This window comes from Macrobrachium rosenbergii, chromosome 8 (genome assembly GCF_040412425.1).
Source record: "Macrobrachium rosenbergii isolate ZJJX-2024 chromosome 8, ASM4041242v1, whole genome shotgun sequence".
Taxonomy (NCBI): Eukaryota; Metazoa; Arthropoda; class Malacostraca; order Decapoda; family Palaemonidae; genus Macrobrachium; species Macrobrachium rosenbergii.
The window spans coordinates 50833598-50859748 of record NC_089748.1 but is presented as its reverse complement, the minus strand read 5'-3'; the positions used below and the strand labels follow the sequence as shown (position 1 = coordinate 50859748).

General features: G+C 35.3%; 1 protein-coding gene across 1 annotated transcript in view; it reads left to right on the top strand.

The window, feature by feature from the left end:
- The window catches only part of LOC136840852 (protein Wnt-5b-like), a 37638-nt gene that overhangs the window by 1672 nt on the left and 9815 nt on the right, over positions 1 to 26151 (top strand). The window contains exons 2-3 of the mRNA XM_067107798.1: positions 15715 to 16043; positions 25711 to 25967. Coding sequence (XP_066963899.1) covers positions 15928 to 16043; positions 25711 to 25967 — 373 coding nt within the window. The 5' untranslated portion in view covers positions 15715 to 15927. The remainder of the gene's footprint in view (positions 1 to 15714; positions 16044 to 25710; positions 25968 to 26151) is intronic.

Here is a 26151-nt window from a genome sequence, read left to right as displayed (position 1 = left end):
GTATTTTTCCCGTTCAGAGAAAATAAACAGGTTCATTTTGGTAGTTTCCACAGGGCGTGGGCCATAATGGTAGTGCTCAGACTTGGCCCGTATGTGCGCGTCGCCTCGTATATTAGTATCAGTCAGTCTTCTGTATTTAACAGCCTTTTTTTTTTTTTTTTTTTGTATCCTAGGACTGGGTATCGTTGATTTAAAACAGGGACAGTACTCGTACATGACCCCGACATACTAACGTGAACCTCCCAGTTTCTGAACTGCTTTCAGAACAGATGTTCACTTCTACTCTCGTTCTGCATCTTCAAGAACAACAATCAATTTTTTTTATTTTTTAGTTATTGTAGTGGTTACTAGTCTTTCATCAGATATGGATGTGGTCGATAAAAAATTAAAATAAAAAATAAAATCATCAAATTGGGATGTGGTTTATAAAAAAAAAATGAAAATTATAAAAAAAAAATCAACTTGGGATATGGTTAGTAAAAGAAAATGAAAATGATAATAAAAAATCATCAGATTGGGATGTGGTTGATAAAAAAAATGAAAATTATAAAAAAAAAATCAACTTGGGAAAGTGAAAATAATAATAAAAATCATCAGATTGGGATGCGGTTGATAAAACAAAAATGTGAAAATGTAAAATGATAAAGTCTAAACGATTTACGAGTTAAAAATGCGCGCCTTGCGAGGGACTCAGTGAATGACCACCAGAACCAAACTTGGACGGCGGAGAAGCTTGGTGTGCCTTCAGTCTCTTGCACCCAAATATGTTAGAATTCATGTCAGCAGTGTAATTCATATGAAGCCGGTCGTAACGCTTTAGAGATTATTATTTTTAGTATCAGCCTGATCATTTTTATATGACATCTCTGCTATCTGTCTGTATGGTGAAACAGTAACGTTGAAGGCTTATACTGGAAAGGTACTGATGTTTGAGAATTTTTTCTACTGCTTAACACGAATGCTCTTTTAACCCTGGGACCTGATATTGGAAATTCTGATTGTAAACGATCCATATCAGAAGTTAAAGCAAGATCTGATTTACAGCGATGCTAGTTCTTAATACTTTGAAATTTGAGGTCTTTCTTCTACTTATAACATAGCTAAAGACCCTATAATAATGATCATTACTCTGAGATTCGTTGACCTATATCATAGTAAAAAAAAAAACTGTAATAGTGATTATTACTGAGATTCGTTGACCTATACCATAGTAAAAAAAACTTATAATAAAGATCATTACTCTGAGATTCGTTGCCATATACCATAGTAAAAAAAAAAAACTATAATAGTGATCAATGCTCTGAGATTCATTGACCATTCGTAGCTTGAAAAAGTAAATGATATAAGCAGCGGACTCCACTGGTGAAACTGCCATTATAAGAAAGACTTCGAGTTGCACTTAAGCTGTTGAGTGACTGGTTTTTTTTTTTTCATTTGGAATTATGGCTTCTATTTTGTTTAGGGATTAAGCAAAGGCCATAATCTGCTGCTCCTGCTTATCAGCTGCAAGTTTCCTTTGATTTGCAGCAAGTCTACTGGTAGTTATCTTTCGATATATCCCTTTTTCAACATTCCCAATAGTACCCATTTTAATGTTCATGAGAAGCTGCGAGTTAATTGATAAAATATAAAAAATCAATCGATCAGTAAAATTGAATTTAAAACAAGTAAATTTTATGATTTGACTTAATTTATTTCGAATTTTAATATACCTTTTTAGTGAGTGTATATGGAAGCATGGGTATAAATGTATTTATTGTGTGAGTGTGTTCCAGTATGGAAGCGGATGCCTTTTTACAGCTTTTAATTTCATTTTCATTTTCGTTCATTCATCATTGGCGAGTGACCTAATAGGTCACTCGCCTAATAGGTCCCAGTGCTAGGCTTCTAGCCCAGACTTGTCATTTCATCCTAATCCTTCGGGCCAGCCCTATGAGAGCTGATAGTTAGCTCAGTGGTCTGGTTAAACTATTTTAATAATAATAATTTAATTTATTTATCAGTGTTGTTTGTTAAACTGTTGTTACTTGTAACGACATTACAACTCATCAAAAACTAGCAAAATTACATCTTAAAATACATAACGTTCGATTTCCATGTTGATGCCTCTTTGAAAGGAGAAGGCGCTGGTTGCTAATCAGTGTTAGGTAATCATTTAAGAATATTTTTATGTTGAGTTTCTTTTCACAATGAAACTCCAAAATTTTTAAATTTTAAACCATTAGTAAGGGAAGCATCTTTATACTTTATTTCGATGTAATTTTAAAAGCTGGAGCGCTACATTTTCGCAGTCACTTGAGTAATATGGGAATACTCTTACTCAGAAGTTATTTAGGATGCAATGCAAATATTATTTGCATTCTAAACCGGCTATATTTCCAAGATTATCGCCCTTCCCGAAAAAACTTACTATAGGATGAGAAATACTATTGTCAGTCACGTATACTGTCAATAAAGTTTGGAAATTAGCTTACTTCAGAGTAATTTAAAATGAAATTGGAAGATTTTTCTCATACTATGAAAAGAAAAAACTAATTTGAAAATAATACGGGTTTCAAGGTCATGTATGTTTAAAGTCCAGTACATTATAAAATAAAGAATATATCTTATTCTAAAATCACTTTAAATCACAATATTTGAAAGAGCGTGAAGATGATTTATGTGGGAAGTCCCTTCAGATAAAAGAGAAAATTGCCAAATTTAAAGAATGTGACGTTTGAGAGAACATAGCAATTCTATTTGACTTTCTTGATGCCAGAACTCAAAGCGATTTGATCATTACTCGATTAAATTTGTCGAATACAATGTTCTGTTTCATTTCTCATTATTTTTTTTTATTTTTAATGAAGAAATTGTATTTTCTAAGCGGAAATGAACTGTGGCTTTCATTTCACTGGGAACCAGAAGATACGGAAGTAAATTAAGATTCTATACTGAGGTGATTTGTCATTTCCCGGTGAAAATCGTCAAATACTGTACTCTGTTTCATTTCCCAATAATTTTTCTTTTTAATGAAGAATTTGTTCTATTCTAAGTGGAAATGATCTTTTACTTTCATTTCACTCCTACTTCATTTTTCATTTTCCAACCTTTTTGAATGAGGAAAGGGTTCTTTTCTCATTGAAAATGAACTCTTACTTTCATTTCACTGGGAACCAAAAGATATGTATTTCACCAGGACCCAAAAGATATGCATTTCACTAGGAACCAAAAGAAATTACACTGAGACAGATGTGTATTTCATTAGAGAAAAAAGTAATATTACACTGGGACCCAAAAGATATGTATTTCACTGGGAACCAAAAGATAATATTACACTGGGAACCAAAAGATATGTATTTCACTGGGAACCAAAAAATAATATTTCACTGGGGGACCAAAAGATATGTATTTCACTGGGAACCAAAAGATAATATTACACTGGGAACCAAAAGATATGTATTTCACTGGGAACCAAAAGATAATGTTACACTGGGAACCAAAAGATATGTATTTCACTGGGAACCTGTGATAATATACACAGGAACCAGATATGTAATTCTGGGAGACAGATAATTACACTGGGAACCAAAAGATATGTATTTCACCAGGAACCAAAAGATAATTATTTCACTAGGAACCAAAAGACATGTATTTCACTAGGAACCAAATGATATGTATTTCACTGGGAACCAAAAGATACGTATTTCACTTGGAACCAAAAGATAGGTATTTCATTGGGAACCAAAAGATATTTCACTAGGAACCAAAATATATGTATTTCACTAGGAACCAAAAGATACATATTTCACTAGGAACCAAAAGATAACTATTTCACTGGGAACCAAAAGATAATATTTCACTAAGAACCAAATGATATGCATTTCACTAGGAACCAAAAGATACATATTTCACTAGGAACCGAAAGATACATATTTCGCTAGGAACCGAAAGATACATATTTCACTAGGAACCAAAAGATACATATTTCACTAGGAACCGAAAGATACATATTTCACTAGGAACCAAAAGATACATATTTCACTAGGAACCGAAAGATACATATTTCGCTAGGAACCAAAAGATAAGTATTTCACTGGGAACCAAAAGATAATATTTCACTAAGAACCAAAAGATAAGTATTCCACTGGGAACCAAAAGATACATATTTCACTAAGAACCAAAAGATACGTATTTCACTAGGAACCAAAAGATACATATGACATCAGGAACCAAAAGATATGCATTTCACTAGGAACCAAAAGATACATATTACATCAGGAACCAAAAGATATGTATTACACTAGGAACCAAAAGATACGTATTTCACTAGGAACCAAAAGATACGTATTTCACTTGGAAACAAAAGAGACGCAAGTTCCTTAACAGTATTGTCCGATACTTTTAGATCGTCTTTGATGACACAGCAGGAAATCGCCTCTGAATGGCTTCCTGCATGATTCTCGCGATTATCTCAAGGTAAAGATTTCCCGAGAATCACTGGCCATCCTTAGGAAACCCTTTTTTGCGACGCAAACTTCGATATATAGATAACCTTAAATCCTTGACCTTCAAAATGTTGACAGTGTTGAAGTTTTTCAAGCGTAACATCGTCCTTTTTTTTTATTTATTGTTTGCTTTATGTTGCCACAAACCGTTTTCAATTTTGTGTTTCACATGATTCTCTCACAGACAAGCAAGACTGAATCCGTGGATAATATTTTTCGTTCCCTTAAAGCAATCAGTCTAAATGATATATACATATAAAATATAAATATGAATATATATATATATATGTATATATATATATATATATATATATATATATATGTATATATATATATGTATATATTATTATATATATATATATATATATATATATATATATATTACCCTTATATATATATATATTTTCAAATATATATATATATTACCCTTCCGTTATATATATATATATATATATATATATATATATATATATATATATATATATATATATATTACCCTTCGTTTCCAAAACTAAAGGGGACTATCCAAGCCGATTGTGCTTAGCTTCGCAATCGATAGCCAAGCGGCATAGCGATCATGTTACTACTTTTATATATATTATATATATATATATATATATATATATATATATATATATATATATATATATATATATATATATATATATATATATATATATATACTGTATATATATATATATATATATATTATATAAAATTCTGACTCTACTTCTGAATCGCCATCTTGAGAAATAAAAGTATATTTCACGCACAAAAAATAAGCAAGAGTTTCGAACTCAGTCATGTAACACAATGCAAGAATCTCTCTCTCCTTCCTTACTTCTTCCAACTCTCTCTCTCTCTCTCTCTCTCTCTCTCTCTCTCTCTCTGGCAAAGAATGATTTGAAATTATGATAATTTGAATGTAATATAATCAGGTATGGGAGAACGCTTATTATCTGTTTGCTAATGTCTAAAACTTTTCTCTTTATTATATATATATATATATATATATATATATATTGTGTGTCCAAATATTAGGAGATGATTTAATTTTTAAATTCGGACCAGAAGGCTTTATGAATATACCTTGAAATCTCAAAATGATAGGGAATAGGTTCCCTAATCTGCCCCTTGTTTTCAGAAGCAAAGAGAATAAGGTTCCTTGTCGCTATAATTCAGTGAACAACTTACCTCTTTAGACAATAAATATAGGGCATTGTTGATACTTAGATGCTCTCTCTCTCTCTCTCTCTCTCTCTCTCTCTCTCTCTCTCTCTCTCTCTCTCTCTCAGCAAGTTTTCCTGTAGTTCTGTCTTGTACCTACTGCAGTTTTCCCTTTGTTTCTGCCAGTCTCTCAGAATCTGTAAAAGTCGGGACTTCGCGCAGGTTGTGTAAATGAGAAAAAGCGTCATTAGTGTTCTTCCTAATCTTATGAAACTTTCTCATTTAGAATTAATCTATAAAAAGTAGCTTCAATTCTGATAACGACGAGATGGCAATTATCGCAATTACCTGGGTAATGAATAAGTGCGCGTCGTTTCATGCGATTGCCTCATTACTTGGTGTAATTTACTCAGGAATTAGGTTAATGGCCCGGATTTCTGTGTTTCTCATTGAGAGATTCCAGTTGCATTCCCATTCCAATTCCTTAAATTTCATTCCAGTTGCGGGATTTCGCTTGGGTTTGATGATTGTCTCATTGCATAGAGCAAGGATTTGGAATGTTCTTTCAGTGTATGTTCTCCTATGTTCCTTTAACTTTCCTTTTGATTTTTTTAAAGGGAGCCATTTGAGTTCATTTGGTTTAGATTTTAGCCATTCTTACTTAAGAATTCTTTTCTGTTCCATAGTAGGTTAAGTAGGGAAATTTAATTAAGCAGTCCGCTTTGCAACTTTCAAGTGCTATGTAACTTTTAAGAAATAGCTTTAATAAACTCGAATTTTTTTTATTTTTTCATTTAAAGGAGACAAAGATAATGAAAAATTAGTAATATTATTATTTATATAATCATCGCCTCCAACGCTATGTGACGCAAAGGCCCTTCGTTAAATTCCGCCAGTTGTCTTGGCTGTGCTTTCACTTCCACAAATCTCCACTCATATCCAGCCTTCTGTCTGATATTTCTCATCCAAGTAGGTCTGGGTCTTCCAGCGGACTGTTGCCGACATTACCACGTCCTGTTCTTCCTCAGTGAGGATCTACAAAGGACATCCCCGTAGGGGGTTAGTGCGCATTAAGGTTCTTTGCAGCGTCCCTTCGGCCCCTAGCTGCAACCCCTTTCGTTCCTTTTACTGTACCTCCTTTCATATTCTCTTTCTTCCATCTTTCCTCAACCCTCTCTTAACAATTGATTCATAGTGCAACAGCGAGGTTTTCCTCCTTTTACACCTTTCAAACCTTTTACTGTCAGTTTCCGTTTCAGCGCTGAATGACCTCATTGGTCCCAGTGCTTGGCCTTTGGCCTAATTCTGTATTCAAGTCAGTTCAATACGAAGGACATGTTCAAGCGATCTCCATATACCTTCCTTTCTTATCTCATTTGCATATGGAAATTCCTTGACTTTACCTTAAGGTATCATTTTTCACTCTAGTCTGCGCTCTGACTCTTACATCTTGCCATTAAGGTTTAGTCCCGAATCAACAGAACCCTTGAGATATAGTTTCACTTTCATGCTATGATTCAGGTCCGTACAATAACAGAGAATAGAACAGAGTATAGAATTTAGGCCAGAGACCAAGCGCTGGGATCTATGAGGTCATTCAGCGCTGAAAGGGAATTTGACAGTAAGACGGTTTGAAAGATGTAACAGGAGGATAACCTCGCAGTTGCACTCTGAAATAATTGTTAGAGAGGGTGGAAAGTCAGATGGAAGGAAGGGACTATGAACGGAGGTACAGTAAAAGGAATGAAAGAGGTTGCAGCTAGGGGCCGAAGGGACGCTGCAAAGACTCTTTTAAGTAATGCCTACAGTGTACAACGTGAGGTGCACTGACGGCACTACCCCCCCTCCTTCCTACGGGACAACCAAGATTCATGTCCGTACAGTAATTCAGATCATACTATTGTATAACCTCACTATTCAATGCCTTGTGGGTCTTGGATTTCCAATTCTTATTCAGGCTGTCCATTGTTTGATTTGCTTTTTTTTTTTTTTACTCTTTCATTAAATTTCAACTCGAGGGAGCCTGCATTGGATTATTGTAAATAACAAAATTCTTAAAACTGTTTCCTTTTTTCTGACTGATTTCTATCACCTGGCGTGGGAAGGAACTTTGACATATTGTCACTACCTGGGCCAAAAAGGGTATTGAAACTTTAATTTAATTACGTCATTTTGAAAGTATATTCTATCGGTTAGACATTCTACGCTTAAGACTTTTTAAGTTTATATTTATTACGTAGATATCATTATGTGTTGTAACCTCGGAAAAGCGAACTTTATACGATGAAGCAATACTATCTCATTTGCATATTAATATTTTCTTATGCAGTTTTATCGAGCTCTGCAATACTATTATGTAATGTATTATTAAAGAAAGAGAGAGAGAGAGAGAGAGAGAGAGAGAGAGAGAGAGAGAGAGAGAGAGAGAGAGAGATTCATTTGGACTGGTGGCTCGATATTACCAAGGTATGAGAATACTTTACCGGAATATATATGTATCATTACGCAGACCCACAAACGATGCCGACAGTTTGTTAAGCAAATCATGACCGTACTCTAATTGGATGAAAACCCGTAATTGCCTGTTATACAGAGTAATATATATATATATATATATATATATATATATATATATATATATATATATATATATATATATATAAGTATATACATATATATGTATATATACATATATATATTTATTATATATATATCATGTATTATGTATGTGTGTGTGTTTGTATTTGTTCTGATGTTTGAAGAGGGAAATTCTTTCTGAAAAGGTGTAGCTGTTCATTCACAGAATAACCGATTATAAACATCAAAGCAATAATCGTTATGTAATAAATATTAAAACCAGAAATGATCAGATTAACGCAAAGACGATTACAACGTGACAAATAACGCACTGGGACATAAATATCCCCATCTGTCATTCCTTCCTAATAAATTCTCTCTCTCTCTCTCTCTCTCTCTCTCTCTCTCTCTCTCTCTCTCTCTCTCTCTCTCTCTCTCTCCATTGCATGCGCTGCCATTAATCACTCTCTGTATAAGGCCAGGCCATTCTCTCCCGCTCGTCCAGGTGACATGATGAACAAAGGTAAATCAACTGGAGTGACGCTGATAACTCCATAGTCGATACCTTGACGACCATCTTGCTTTGTGCACTTGTCCCATAAATATCTTTGTTCTCGCCATCTATTTTGATTTGTTTCATTTTTTGCTCCGCGCGATGTTCTGCTAAGATGTTTTTGTTTGATTTTTTCTTGACGCTTTCGTGAGTGAACTGGTAATTTTTGTGGGGGCGGGGTGGTGTGGTATCGTCTGAAAGCTTTTTCATGTGAAGTTTTTTTTCGCATATATTTTGCGGTCATTGTTGTTTTTTTTTATTTTGGGATCGTTTGAAAACTTTTTTTTTATGAGGTGAAATTTTTTTTCGCATATATTTCATCGGCTCTGCGTGGGTCTTTGGCGAATATTTTCATAATGGCGTTCATATTTATATATATATTTATATATATGTATATATATATGCAGTTGTACCGAAGGGAAAAATGCAATAGAAGGTATAAATCCTGACCGGGTTCCTTCTTTACGTAAAACACCACAGTTGGAACCTGGTCAGATTTATACCTTTTGTTGCACTGTTTCCTGTTGTACTTTTGCGTTCGAGCATTGCGTGTTCCGGAGATTTTTAAGCTATGTAGCCTATATGTATATTATATATATATATATATATATATATATATATATATATATATATATATATATATATATATATATATATATTACATATATAATTATACATAATATATATACATATATATTTATATATATATGTCTAATATATGATTGTGTATATATATATGTCTATATATGTGTATATATATACACATACACACACACAAGAGTAACTAGTTTAGGCCGGAGGAACAAAATGGAGTATGACAAAGAAGCGATGTACAGTATATTACAAAAATCAAAACTTATGGTATATACATTAAGTATTATGGTATATTTGCTTTACAAACGAATGCTTAGTAGATCAGAAGGATTTTCCTTTTACAGACCACAATTACAATAGCTAAATTACCGTTTTGAATGCAGTGGACGAAGAAGGACAAAACCGTACGAGTTATTGGTCGAGTACTGGTTTTATGAAAAAAAAAAAATTATTTTTAGCGTAATGGAAATCATCAGAGATTACGTGGCGGTTTCATATTAGCGATGAGGAAAGATGAAATGGCTTCTGAGAACGTCGGCCGCGTATTTTTTTTTTTTCCCCGGCTCAATGGTTCTGTGGTTAATTATTTTATGATAGCAGTTAGTCTTATTATTGAATTGTTTCTTTGATTCCATTCCGTTTAGTCCTCTTCTGAAAGACTATTTTTATGAGTCGATCCTGCTGGTTTTTTTAGTTTTCTGTAAAAGAAAACTATTGTGCCGGCTTTCACTGTCCGTCCGCCCTCAGATCTTAAAAACTACTGAGGCTTGAGGGCTGCAAATTGGTATGTTGATCATCCACCCTCCAGTCATCAAACATACCAAATTGCAGCCCTCTAGCCTCGGTAGTTTTTATATTATTTAAGGTTAAAGTTAGCAATGATTGTGAATCTGGCAACGCAACAACACAGGCCACCACGGCTGACTGAGAGTTTCATTGGTCGCGGCTCATACAGCATTATACCGAGACCACCGAAAGATAGATCTATTTTGGGTGGCCTTGATTATATGCTGTACAGAAAACTTGATTGCGCCGAAGGACCTTCAGCCCGTTTTTTACTTTAAATTTGAGCTTTCACAGGAAAGTGTGTGTGTGTGTGTGTTTGTCTGTGTGAGTAAGTATTTGTGTATGCGTACCTCTCTTCCTGATGCCAGCTTTCATTCCAGTTGCCTACGGTTTTTCATGGATTAGTATATTTTCTTCAGATATTTCCAAGGGTTGTCACCTGCCATTATTGTCTCTTTTTATGAATGAAGTAATTAGATAAACAAATTGTCGAAAAATCTGTCATGCCGGGCGAACAGATTATATCACTATTAACATTATTTTTCAGTGCAATCTAGACTTGCGCTTTGAAGCGATCTAATTTTTCTCCCGTCGGAAAGTCCCACTTGATTAACCCTTAGTAGTATCTTATACTTTTCCTGATATTAACAGCCTCCGATAATTAAAAGAATAAATACTCAGAGCGTTCATTTCTCCCTCAGAAAAGGGTCGTATAAACGCTTTTAGGATTTCAGAAGGCGTGTTATTACCATATACTATACTACTTGTCATCTTCGTTTCTGAAAATTATGAATAAGTCCCCAGAATACCTCAAGTATTACTTCGTAAAAAGAAAATATAAACTGTTCAGCACGTGCTTGTTCAACTATCGACAAGGCAGCAACATCTAAAGAGATTGCAGCAGTTTGCAGACTTTGTAGAATGCGGAATGTAAACGAAATGTTCGAATTTTTGGGATCAGTACCTTTAGGAATGGAATGAAATGGAATATAGAGTTTAGGCCAAAGGCCAAGTACTGGGACCTGTGAGTTAATTCAGCGCTGTAAATTGAGAATAAGAGGTTTGAGAGGTGTAACAGGAGGAAAACCTCGCAGTTGCACTTTGAAATAATTGTTAGGAGGGGGTGGAAAGCAAGATAAAAGAAAGATAATATGAATGGAGGTACAGTAAAAGGAACGAAAGGGTTGCAGCAAAGGGCCGAAGGGACGCTGTAAGGAACCTTTAGTAATGCCTACAGCGCACCCTGTAAGGAGCACTGATGGCACTACCCCCTACGGGGTAGGGAGGTCATCTAGATGTATAGAGTAAATTTATAATACCGGCAAAATGGTGGTGCTTCAGTACGACAAGAATAATAATAAAAAAAATAAAAAATAAGTGCTATTTCGGGTTCATGGAAAGCTCTTCTTTGGATCCGCCCTTTCAAGAATGTGATCATTACGGTAACAAATAATTACGTTATCAAATTGATGACCCATAGAAAAGAACGTTTTTAGTTTTCTGTAAAAGAAAACTATTGTGCAACCTTTGTCTGTCCGTCTGCACTTTTTTCTGTCCGCACTTTTATCTGCCCTGACTTGTTCTGTCCGCCCTCAGATCTTAAAAATTAGAGGCTAGAGGCCTGCAAATTGGTATATTGATCAATCCACCCTCCAATCATCAGACATTCCAAATTGCAGCCCTCTAGTCTAAGTAGTTTTTATTTTATTTAAGGTTAAAATTAGCCATAATCGTGCTTCTGGCAACGACATAGGATAGGCCACCATCGAGCCGTGGTTAAAGTTTCATGGGTCGCGGCTCATACAGCATTATACTGAAACCACCGAAAGATAGATCCATTTTTGGTGGCCTTGATTAAACGCTGTATCGGCTGTACAGTCGACAGAAGGAAGTTCGAAATTTTTACTTGTTTCTTTCTTTTTTTTGAGAACGGAAATCTGAGGCACAGTTCATTTTGACACCATATGCACGTTGATTTCTTTTTTGTGTCCTTTTCCTTACTTTAGGGAAGAAAAAGAAAATTAGTCTCTTGTGCCACCGGCACCAAAAAAATTAATGATTGTACCTTTTAAAATAATGATTGCACCCTTTAAACCAATAATTGTACCTTTTAAACAAATGATTGTACCTTTTTTTCCGTACGTAATAGGTCGCATTTTATTTCATATACAAAAATTAAACAAATCTAAATAACTGAGTAATTAGCAAAAAAAAAAAGTTAAATTAAAATGCAGTTAAAAACAAGAAAAATAATCCTTGCGATTAACCAAAAAAAAAAAAAATAACAGGTAAAAAAAAAAGAAAGGAAAGCTGTTATGATATCGTGGGAACTGTGGCAGGAGAAAGCAGGGTGAGAGTAATTTTCGCATTGGCTTGATTGAGATTCGGAGGGGAAGCTGCCAGTATGAGAATCATTGTAAAGGGTTTAGGTAGCGTCGAATTAGCAAGCAGATGATACTTTGTATATCATCTGCACCCACGTTTGCAGTGGTGGAATCAGCGCTCTGCAACCCTTCTTTGTTTTTGCCACAACGCGAATTACTTTTTTCCTTTTCGATAATGCAGCGTCTTCTTGTGTGGTATGTTGAATATCATGTTTTTTTACTTTTTTTGTGGTTCGGTATAGGGAAAAATGTTTAATACCACGACGCTAATTATTTTTCTTTGTAGTAATGCAGCGTCTTCTTGTGTGGTATGTAGAATATCGCGTTTCTATATATATATATATATATATATATATATATATATATATATATATATATATATATATATATATATATATATATATATATATATATATATATATATATATTTTTTTTTTTTTTTTTGTGATTCGGTTCAGGAAAATGTTTAAACCACAACGCTAATTATTTTTCCTTGTAGCAATGCAGCGTCACCTTGTGTGGTATGTTGAATATTATGTTTATTTTTTTTTTGTGATTCGGTTTAGGGAAAATGTTTAATACCACAATGCTAATTATTTTTCCTTTTAGCAATGCAGCGTCTTCTTAAGCGGTATGTTGAAGATCATGTTTTTTTTTTACCTTTTGCGATTTAGTATAGGGTACATTTTTAATACTTGATTTAAACATGTTCATTGGACTTCGAGATTGCTTTAGTATATATTAAGTACATAAGTAGAAGGCCTGCAAGACGAGTACGAGTTATATCTCTTTTTATCGTATATGAAGATATGACTACAATATCACCCTGTTACATAGTTCCTACACGTTATCCAATTTCAGTATTTCTCTCTCTCTCTCTCTCTCTCTCTCTCTCTCTCTCTCTCTCTCTCTCTCTCTCTCTCTCTCTCTCTCTCCACAAATATTTTTTTTTTGGGGGGAGGGGGTGGAAGCGGGAAATAAGGAGCTGGATAAATGAGTGGTAATTTAAGGATGAAAACAAAATCACTTTTCTCACCTTTCGCGAAGACAAATCCCCGGTTTAAAGAAATCCTGGAAGATGGTATATAACATAATATCAATCGGTGATGGTTTAAATCATAATTTTCTTTGTTACGAAAAGAAAGAAAATCACCGCTTCGAGCAGTTTTTTTTATAATAGACACCAAGAAACCCCTGACATCCGTATAGAACAGAATTCTAATAATGGGAGAACAAACGATCTGAAACATCGTATCAATACTAATACCTAGTATTTAGTAGTATTTTGGAATAAATTTCCGGAGTTGAATGTTCAGAATCACCAACCGCAATGTTACTAATGCACATGAATTATGATATGGAACACGGTGTAAAATTCCGAACTCAGAAAGGTCCCAGGGGCTACACCTTTCCCCGATCTGTTTTCAACACCCATTAAGGCTGGAATCCCCTTTTTCTTCCCATTAGGGGAGAGTAAATAACTGCGGCAATCATTGCGTCGCCTGCATACTGTACTATTTCGTTTTTAAGGTTAATGATTATATCACTAGTAAAGACTAAATACAGGCAAGGTTCATGAACACTTCTTTATGGAACGCGTGACGTCATAGGTCGAGGCTCGCTGTAAACCAATATTACACTCTGTTGTCGGTAACCTAAAAGTGTGAGAAACCTTTTAATCACTAAGATTGGTTAATTGAATAAAAGTAACTCGTGCTGTGTTCTTCTGGTTAGTTAACAGTGTTGACTAACCAGAAGAACACTTTTTAATAAGAGAGGAATATTAGAAGTTGTAGGTAAAATGGTAATAATAATAACAATAATAATAATAATAATCATAATATGTTACCGTTTTCTCTTCAGTGGAAAGGCTCTACTCTCTAATTCTTTATTTTTCTGCCTTGTTTAATTAACTCAGGCCTTGACATGATGAAGTCATTTGGTTGTCATTCACATGGATCTTCAAGTAAAGAACCTTACTCTGAAAAAAATAAAAATAAAATAAAAAAAAATTTCTTTCCTTTCTTTTCGGCAAAATCGCCCTCATAAATTCAAGAGGCGAGTTCTTGCCACGCCGAATATACGAGCCACATTCCTCAGCTGCGGAGTTCAAGAACAATACACAAGCACCTGCGAACTTATTAAATTTCAGAATGCTGTTCTTACTGGTCACTTACCGGCCAAAGGGAAGACGGATGGCCACACCCGGCAATCAGAACGTTAGCAAGATCGCTTTTGTACCATGCTTGAAGGGTGCCATTAAACGTTCTGTTAGAGGTTTGGAAAAATTTTTGTGCAAACTTGTTCTTACACGACCGTCATGTGTTAGGAAAAATATAAATTACTGTAAAATTTGCATTTATTTACGTTTATTATTTTCCCGGATATCAATATGCCAGAGTCTGATCAGATACTGCGTTCGTTTACCCTTTTCGTAAGATTATCTTAAACGATCGGGGGAAAAAATCATTTAGTTCTTCACTCAATTTATCGTAGTTTCAGCGTAAGATGCAAATCGATGACAAACCTTTACTTTTAAAAGAACGTGTTTTTTAAAAGGGGGAACTAAACATTTCTTCGAACGAAGGAAAGCAACCGGTACCTAAGAACAGAATTTTTTCTTCAAGCGAAATTTTCATCAGTACTTGAAAATATTCACTTCCAAATCGATTTGCTTCCGACGATAAATTTGCCGAATATTTTCTTCTAACCAGAAATGTTTTTGATCTCTATGGAAAGCGGATACATATGAAAACCTACGGTCAATTTCTAGTGACCGCCGAATATTAAAGTTTTCGTGTTTCTTCAGTATTTTGATTCCAATTGTCTTTTTTTTAATTCTTGTTTCAGGAATCATATTCACCGGTTTTTGGTGACTGAGTTCCATGATTTTTATTTGCTTTGGACTTTCTGCGCTCTAGAATAAATTAAATTCCAATCCTTAACCTTTCATTGTTACTTTGCATTTATTATAGTTATGTTATTTACTAGAAAAATATTACAACGATGCATTAACATTGAATTTCACATTAGAGATCATATCATATCTTTGTAGCAAAAACGTTGACAACTCTGCTTAAAAGAGTAAAATAAAAAATAAGTAAAAAAAAAACTTTCAATATGGAATCTTAATTAAGCTTAATTTTTTATCTCTCCCCTTTTGCAGGCATGAGCGTGTTTGAGGTCTTAGTGGTAGGGGCGTGGTGGTAGGCGTGGGTGGTGGTGGTGGTGGTGGTGGAGTCTTTTCTGAAGGGGGAGGTCGAAGCAGCATCGCGCGCCCCAGCGTCACTGCTGCTGCAACTTGCTACAACTGCTACTGCAACTGCTGCAGCTGCCTCTGCTGCTTCTGCTGCTGGCTGCCGCCGCTGCAACTGTCGCCATGGGGGGCACCACGACTCACCTGATGAGGAACCGCCTCTTCTTCCTCCCGACCCTCCTCACTGCTCTCCTCTGCTTGACCACGCCCATTTTCGCCAGACTCGTCGGGTCTTGGATGTGAGTATGAAGTCGGTTTAGTTTTTGATTTTTTTTTCTTGGTCGAAATAGGGAGGTATTAGAGGTTGGTTATACATGCGTACATACATACATACATACACACGTGTGTGTGTATATATATATATATATATATATATATATATATATATATATATATATATATATATATATATATATATATATATATATATATATATATATATATATATATATATATATATATATATATATATATATGTATGTATGTAAAGCACTACTATCTCTCTCTCTCTCTCTCTCTCTCTCTCTCTCTCTCTCTCTCTCTCTCTCTCTCTCTCCGTAAGGGGGTAGTTCTGTCAGTGTACCACACGCGGCGCACTGTAGGCATTACTGAAGGTTCTTTGCAGCGTCCCTTCGGCCCCTAGCTGCAACCTGTTTGATTCCTTTTACTCTACCTCCATTGATTCCTTTTACTCTACCTCCATTCATATTATCTTTCTTCCATCTTGCTATCCCCGCTCCCTCCCCTAACAATGATTTCAAAGTGCAACTGCAAGGTTTTCCTCTTGTTTCAACTTTCAAACCTACCTACTCTCAACTTCCTTTCCTGCGCTGAATGACCTTACAGGTCCTTGTGCTTGGCCTTTTGGTCTTTGACCTAAACTCTATATTCCATTCCATTCTCTCTCTCTCTCTCTCTCTCTCTCTCTCTCTCTCTCTCTCTCATACACGCGTGACGTTTTTAAGCCACAAATATCGTAGTGATCTCTAATTCACTATACCTCGAGAATAACTTGTACTAAAGGGGCATTATTACTGAAAAGCTCTTCGTTACCAGTTCGAATCCTGCATGAGAATGTCATGAATGTATTCGCTTTAAAACTTCACACCTAGTTTTATTTTTCTTCGGCTCATTTTTTACTTGTTTCGTTCAGGCGATAAAACCAACTTCAGAATTGGCTGCTAAATCTTCTGGCTAATTACAAATGACGTAGTCTATTGATCACATCATAAGTCATTTCGTAAACCAGTTTTGAAACTTAAACCAGGATTCTTTTTTAAATCAGGATTATTTTTTATGCGGAGCTTTGCACCTTCCATTGTTATAGTCTTCAAAAAAAGGGTAAAATTTTTTAGGGGACCTATTTAAGGTCAGTTTTCTGTTCTTCCATTGATGAAAAGGGAAATATAATGACACCTGAAATCATATCAAACGACATAAATACTCATTCAGCGAGGTAATCAACCTTGACGGAATAAGGAACACTGTATTACAAGATATTCAACTTGACTGAACTAGGAATACCGGTTTAAGGAATACCGAATTCCTTAGAATTTTGCAAGCGCTCATTGCATGAGTCAGCAATACCTACACCCTTGAACTGTAGACAATCCCAAGAAATATCGATATACGACCAAATTACAAATGCCAGAACCGGGTCCAACGTAAAACCAAATCATCCCCTCCTCCATGTCCCCAGAAGCGTTATTCCTGAAGGCCATTAAAAGCCTCCTCCTGCTCCAGCCTGCTCCAGCCTGCTCCAGCCTGGTCCAGCGTCCAGCGTCCAGCGGCCGATCAGAGGTTATAGGGATTCCGCAACCGCAAGATGCCTTACATCTTCGGCGGCTCTGGAAACAAAACAAGGGAATCTGGAAGGGTCGGGTGACAGGCCTTAAGGAACTGTCGTCGGTAACCTAATGAGAGGTCTGCTATTAATACAAAGACCCGCGCCGTCTGGTTTCGATCTTTCCCTCAGCGATGATTCGAGTGTTTGGCTTTTGTTTTCATTAGAGTTCTTTCGAGTTCTTCTTGGGATGGGTGGTTGGTTTGAAGGTTCCTGTGGTAACGAAATTTTAAGAGTTTGTCAGTTCATAAGTGTTAATTAAAAGTACTAGGGAAGGGTAGGCCTTTGAGCCCAACTCTTCGTTATGTATGTGGATGATCTAGGTAGGAGAACGGGTTAATGATTTTGTATGTATGTATATATATATATATATTATATATATATATATATATATATATATATATATATATATATATATATATATATATATATATATATATATATATATATATATACATATATACTGTACATATATATATATGTATATATATGTATGTATATACATACATATATGTGTGTTTATATATATTTATATATATATATATATATATATATATATATATATATTATATATATTAATATATATATACTGTATATTAATATATTATATATAATATATATATATATACTTTATATATAATTTGTGTATATATTGCTAAAGTTTACTATAACATTTTTATAATGACATCAAACCAAATAGATCGGAAGCTAAGTTTTCACAGGCGTTTCATTATAAGTTTCTCTTTGAAACTTAGAAAATAATGCATTGATTCTCATTTCTGGTCCAGTAGTGGTGATAATGTATTATTGGAATTCGATTTTGATATATTTGAATGTCTTTGATATTACACCAACAGAATATTTGTGCTCCTTTTGAAGCTCATGATTGTGAATTTTATCACCACAGAATTCACGCATATGTAGTTTTCCATATTTTAGCTACATATGCATTTCTTTGTAATTTGAATAGATCCGTTCTGTATTTTCCAACAGAACTAAAGAGTTCAAGATATTTTTTAGAGCTTAGTTTATTTTTTGTCCCATTTTTACCTTATTTCTTTATCAAGAACGAGGGGTCTAAATATGCTGTCGCAAGTTACCATATCGAATTTCTGCTTTACGTTAAAAACTGACCCGTCATCATATTAAAACAAGTAAAAAATGCGCTGAAGTTTCTTCGGCGCGATCGAGTTTTCTGTACAGCGTGTAATCAGGGCCACCGAAAATAGGTCTATCTTTCGGTGGTCTCGGTATAATGCTATATGAGCCGCAGAACATGAAACTTTAACCACGGCCCGGTGGTGGCCTGTCCTATATCGTTGCCAGACGCACGATTATGGCTGACTCTAACCTTAAATAAAATAGAAACTACCGACGTTAGAGGGCTGCAATTTGGTATGTTTGATGATTGGAGGGTGGATGATCAACATATCAATTTGCAGCCCTCTAGCCTCAGTGGTTTTAAAGATCTGAGGGCGGACAGAAAAGTGCGAACGGGCAGACAAAGCTGGCACAATAGTTTTCTTTTACAGAAAACTAAAAAGAACACGCTTTATTAAAGCATAAATACTTAACTTCCACAATTTTTTCGTTGTTAAATTAATTATTTAGCTTGTCGTACTTCGCGTAACAATACGCAAAAACCATGTTATTCGAAAAACTGTTTATTGAAATATATTACAGTATTTACGTTACATTCCAAAATTACCCTTGCATAAGCGAATGACTGTGGTGTAGATAAAACCTTATGACAAGTTGCGGTCTGTATCGCTCAACTTTCAATCTTTGGAACTTCTTCCCTTCTCTGCGCCCATAATCTGATGATATTTTTAAGCAACAAGAAGCGCGAAAACTGGTAATTTATATGGTTCTGAGACAGAGGGTGACATTTACAATCTATTTAGTAATGGAAGTCAGTAAAAACTTTGACATATAAATTGAAAATCTGCAGGGAACGGAAAATACGTGGCTGGATTTATTAGGCAATAAATTAGCCCCACAACAAATGAATGGGCGCTTTTACGTTACGAAATCCTCGCTGAAGGTAAAAGTAATGAAAAGGCTATGGGTTTTTCCCACCATATTGTATTCAGTGTCAGAATAGAGCATTATCTTGTTGTTTGAGGGAGACGGGAGGCGTAGAAACTGTTGAAGATAATGGAACTGTTGACAGCATTTCGGATGTCATTTGTTTTACGGCACGCTCTGTGGTCTTTTAACATATAGGTATTCTTTTAAAAACTCTTTATTTTCATTTTCTCTCTCTCTCTCTCTCTCTCTCTCTCTCTCTCTCTCTCTCTCTCATAATTTTAATGCATGTCTTTGCCCTACGTCACTATATCCAATTCATTCAGTTTTAGTTTCTCATTTATCATTTTATGTCTTTATCCGCCACAATTATTGTCAAGCCCTTGTTTCTCTCTCTCTCTCTCTCTCTCTCTCTCTCTCTCATATTTTAGTTATTTTGATGCGCGTCTTGCTTACCGCCATTTTATTCCATCTCATTTAATTTGAGTTTTCCCTCATTTATCATTATTTACTCTCTCTCTCTCTCTCTCTCTCTCTCTCTCTCTCTCTCATATTTTAGTTATTTTGATGCGCGTCTGCGCTTACCGCCATTTTATTCCAGCTCATTTAATTTGAGTTTTCCCTCATTTATCATTATTTACTCTCTCTCTCTCTCTCTCTCTCTCTCTCTCTCTCTCTCTCTCTCTCTCGTGGAGACGAAGGACACAGGAAGAGGAGGAGGACCAAAGAAGTCCTACACATGGAAGTGAGGAAGAGTTTGACAGGATGTGGGAGAGGAGACCTCATGGGTGGAAAAGTTCGACGGGGGAAAGAATGTGTTTTAAAATATCTTTTGACATATTAAAAGAGGTTTATAAAGAGCCAGATATTTGGAAAAAATATTTCTTTAATACCCTGTATATGTGCACATAAGAAATGTATGATGAAACTAAAGATTTTCAAGTTGAGTTCCAGATCGTGTCTCCGTGTAATTCATGTATTAATCGCAAAATTTGTAGATAGCTCAACATTTTTCTATATTATATACTTGTGTATGTATATATTTATATATGTATGTATGTATGTATAAATATATAAATTTTATATATAGGTTCAATATACATATATATATTAATATATTGCACCTTTGTTTAATGTGCCTAATAGTATGTAGAGGCATCGAACTTGCGAGTATATTAAATATTGACCTATTTAAGACTGAACAAATGTGTGTTCCATTTGACTTTAATAAGTAATTTTAGTTGGAGCACAAAGGAAAATGTGTGTATATATAACAGAATAAATACAAAATTTCAAAAGTCTTGCTCATTTACATGTATTAAAAAGTTCAGAGCAATTATTCTTTTCTGAAAGTTTCTTCGGCATAAAGGAATATTTTCAATCATCGTGATATTAAAATCCCATAGTCTATTTGTTAAGTATGATTTCAACTTAGTCGAGAATTCCATTAGATTCGAAGAATTAAGAGACAAACCTTATTCTTTTCCTTTTTTTTTTTTGTGGGTGGCTTCAACTCTTCAATTCTAGCGTTTGTGACTGATTTGACTTTAATGGCTTACAGGAGTCTTCTGCATAATAAATCCCCTGAGGTGCAAAATTTCTTTTGTAATTTTTTGTAAAAGAAAACTACTGTGACGGCTTTGTCTGTCCGTCCGCACTTTTTCTGTCCGCCCTCAGATCTTAAAAACTACTGAGGCTAGAGGGCTGCAAATTGGTATGTGCTCATCCACCCGCCAATCATCAAACATACCAGATTGCAGCCCTCTAACCTCAGCAGTTTTTCTTTTAACTAAGGTTAAAGTTAGCCATGATCGTGTGTCTGGCAACGCTACACGACAGGCCACCACGGGGCAGTGATTGAAAGCCTCCTGGGCCGCTGCTCATACAGCATTATACCGAGACCACCGAAAGATACGAGTATATCTATTTTCGGTAGCCTTGATTATACGCTGTACAGAAAACCCATTTCTTACTTGTTTTTTGAGCGATTTTAGTCCTCTTTCCTCTGCCTCGTCGGGATTGCTCAATCAGTACTCATGCGCATGAAGTGAACTATAAAGGTGCAGTAGCAGCAGCAGCACTCCGTTGATTGAATTAGAAAAAAGAGAAGAAATTCAGAGGTGTCGAAAGGGAAGTAAAAACTAGACTGATGGTGTTCACTTTAGGTTCAGATAAGCGACTGCTCGTAAAACCCCTGTCCGTCGACTCGATCTTATTTTTAATTAGCGAAGGAAAAAGCCAGCGCCGAGCATCGCCTTGTGGGGAGGCATTAAAAGTTTGAAGGACGCCTGTAGCCGCACTTGTCCGACACGGTTTATGGGCCCTTGTAGATTTGCTCATAAAACAGAGACTGACAGCGTTGATGGGCCGCTTCGTCCTTACGCGGCTGAATTTATCCATAGCGTCGTCGTCTCTTCGTGGGGTCGGGAAGTTTCTCGAGGAACCAAAAGCACTGTTCTTAACCGACTGTTTTTGGGAGATCATTAATCGTTCACGTTCGTTCTGTACAGAATAATTTCGATGGTAAGTTCATGGGGATGTAAAGGAACTTTTTATACAAATACTGATTTTTTTTTTTACAAATACTGTACAGAAATTCTCAGTAAATTTTCGTGATACCTTGTTAATAAATTTTACAGGGAGCGAAAGTAGTTTTCCACGCGTAGCTTCTGAGAGAAATTTATTTATTAAAATAAGATTTTACGGGGAATTATTTGGAGGTTAAATTTATGTAAACCAAAAAGTGCGTTCTTTATGTATCATTATTGAAAATCGTAATAGTTATGATAAACCATTTGTAGTAATAAATTGATAATCTGTTTAAATTACTGACTTCTTGCATCATATCAACATAGATAACAGATAATGTGTTTGGAATTTTATAATAGTTCAGCCGAGTGTACTTTGGCTATCTTTTGAAACAGCATAACATCACACAAAAAATATAAAAAAAAAATTCTCTTGTTATTTATAACTTCCGGATAGCATGGGTTTCGAAATATATGTTGAAAGGATATTCTTCATAAATATAATATTTATGGATAATATCGAAAGCGGCAGTAGTTTTATGTATATGTATATTGTCTTTCATCTAAACGAGTAATTAAATATAATATTTATGGATAATATCGGAAGCGTCAGTAACTTTATGTATGTATGTATGTATGTATGTATGTATGTATGTATGTATGCACATTGTCTTTCATCTAAACGAATAATTAAATATAATATTTATGGATAATATCGGAAACGTCAGTAGTTTTATGTATGTATGTTTTTATGTACAGTATGTATTTATATTGTTTTATCTAAACGAATAATTAAATATAATATTCATGGATAATATCGGAAGCGGCAGCAGCTTTATGTATGTATGTATATATGTATGTATGTACATTGTCTTCCATTTAAGTAAATAATTAAATATTTATTGGCATGTTCTAGTCAAACTACATCATGAATGGTGATGCAGTACCATTACTTCAAAAAATGAAGGTTCTAAATTAAGAGGGAATTGCGGCTGGGAGGAGGGGTAGGTTATAAAGATCTCCAAAACTGATTTGGGGAAGGTGGGAGATCATTATATTCACTTGTTTAGGTATGGGCGTTTTTTAAGGCGTTGTAGAAGTTTCGCCAGCAGGTGCATATTGTAAATAAGCTTTCAGTTTCTCTTTGTAAGTGGATATCTTAGCGTCACATTTCTTCCCATGCGCCGTTTTATTTATTAATTACTCCGAAATACCTTAGCTTTACGTGGTTGCTTACAATTACCAAGGCAATAAACTTTGAACAGTTCTGTGGAAGCCTGAAGGTGCCCCTGTCTGCTTGCGTATTTGCCTGTCAGAAAAATATGATCAGATTTGGTAAGTGAACAAGTAGACAGATTCGCTGATGTAAACAGATATATAAAGAGACAGATAGACAGATACTTTTTGAGTGTTTGTTGTTTTAGCTATTTCCCATATCCGACTGTATCGTAGGCTAATCGGTTAAAACATCAACTAGGTTTTGGTTTTCTAAAGACGAGAATAAGCTTTCGTTTGATGCATTAGGTAGGAAATATTCATTTTGTATATCGTGGCAAGAAATGGCAGCTAAGGCAATCTTGGAAATTCACGCTGCATATGGTTGGGGGAAATACCGCTGTCAGGAGCTACCTAGCCATAAAGGAAAGGCTTCTTTTCTGATACAAACTCTGGAGAGGGAAGGTCTTTATTACAACTGTGAGAAGCGTATTTCTTTTTATTGTCATTTTCCGGAGTATTATCCTCCTCATAGTTATTACACAGCGCAGACTTTATTAGCCGATGTAATTTGGCTAAAATTCTTTTACAAAGTGACCCTGTAACCAGCGCCTGTCCGAGCAAATAAGGAATGAAAAATAACAGAGAGAGAGAGAGAGAGAGAGAGAGAGAGAGAGAGAGAGAGAGAGAGAGAGAGAGAGAGAGAGAGAGAGAGAGCTGTCCAAGCCAATAAGGAAAGAAAAATGAGAGAGAGAGAGAGAGAGAGAGAGAGAGAGAGAGAGAGAGAGAGAGAGAGAGAGAGAGAGTGAACGTCCAAGCAGATGGTAAAAAAATAGAGTAGCGAAGTTTTCGTTTACCTCAAAGAAGACTCTACCAAACCTATCATTTTCATCGGCATGGCTTAATAATCAGGGCCGTCCAAGTTGTTTAGTCTGAGGGCCACTCTTGAAAAAAACCAAAAGTCATGCGGGCCACCTGTGTGTATGTATGTACATAAAAAAGAGAAATATACTTTGACTTATTTTTCTTTAGCGGGCCACTTTCAAAATCAAAAGGGCCGCCCAACCCCATGCCCGTGGGCGGCCCTGGATGATCTCGTATACTGAGTTGAAATAGATCGCCTGGGTCTGCAGGACATATGCATGCAGTCAATTGTTGTTTCAAAGCGACTATGTGGATTATAACCCCAAGGGTGTTATTGTTGTGTTTTGTTGTCAGATTATATCCCATTATGTCGTGCTTTTTTTTTTTGTTATGGTTAAATTATTCGAACTGCTCTATCCAATTGTTTAAATTTATTGCTTAATGTTTGCTATCCTTCAAATTAATCACTTAATGTTTGTTATCCTCGGTTGTCAGAGGTATTCAGAAAGTCTGTTAGTCTTTTGACTGTAATAACAATAGTAAAATATGAAATTTCTACAAATCACATTTCTACGACAAGGATAATTTTCTGAGCTGCTAAATAACTGAACCACAAAGCCTCTCAAGGTATTGTTTTATTCCCAAGTAAGTTACTTTAGGTAACCGTGAATGGCTGTAATAAATTTTTTTCCATTCTTTATGTTCAGACATTCAGGGCTTCAAAAAAAAATACACTAATCGGTCAGTTTTTTCTGTTACGAAATTATTTTATCAAGGCGATGAATAACCGAAAACATTTATATATTAGTAAATATTGGTTTCCAGGGATATAAATTTAGATATATTTGCTGTTTATTTAGTTGTATAAAAGTTAATTTATCGTGTACTGTGTCACTCCTCCAACCGAAAAATATTTTTATATCATGATTATCGTTCTCCAAGGATTACGAATTATGACACCTTATGAGGGTACTAAGTCGTTTTTTTTTTTTTGTATTATGTCACTGCTTTATAGAGGCACCCGAATAATCCAAAATCGTTATTTTCTGGAAAATAACTTCCCAAGGATATGATCTATGTCTTACTAGCTTATAATTAAATCACTGTCATCAATTCTGTATAATATCATTACCTTGGCAAGGACCAGAATAACAAAAAAGTATTCTCCTTGCATTTTAATACATTTTTATCGATTTATTAATTTATTATTTTTTTTTAATTAGTTGAGATCTCTTTATGTATTTCCCTAACCTCCTCTTAGTTCTTCCTAATGAGCACAGTATTCTCTGGAAACTTGAATTTCAAGTCAATGGCCCCTGTGGGCTTGTTCCATTTGAATAGAGTTCGTCTTCTGAATAATAATAATAATAATAATAATAATAATAATAATAATAATAATAATAATAATAATATTAATTTCGTCCCCAGGAACCTGGGTCTCCAAGGATACGAAGTATGGCGCAACCCGCAGATTTACCTCATAGGAGCCCAGCCCTTGTGCACACAGATTCCTGGCTTGTCCCCTGGCCAGACTAAGCTATGCCAGCTCTACCAGGATCACATGGGAAGCGTGGGCAGAGGCGCCAAGACAGGCATCCACGAGTGCCAGTGGCAGTTCAGACACAGACGCTGGAACTGTTCGACTGTCGACGATTCCACCGTCTTCGGTCCAGTCTTACAGATACGTGAGTATCAGCAATCTTTATTGTGATGTGGCTAACGCCAGTGATATATCAGCAGTCTTTATTGTGATGTGGCTAACGCCAATGATATACCAGCAACCTTTATTGTGATGTGGCTAACGCCAGTGATATATCAGCAATCTTTATTGTGATGTGGCTAACGCAAATGATATATCAGCAATCTTTA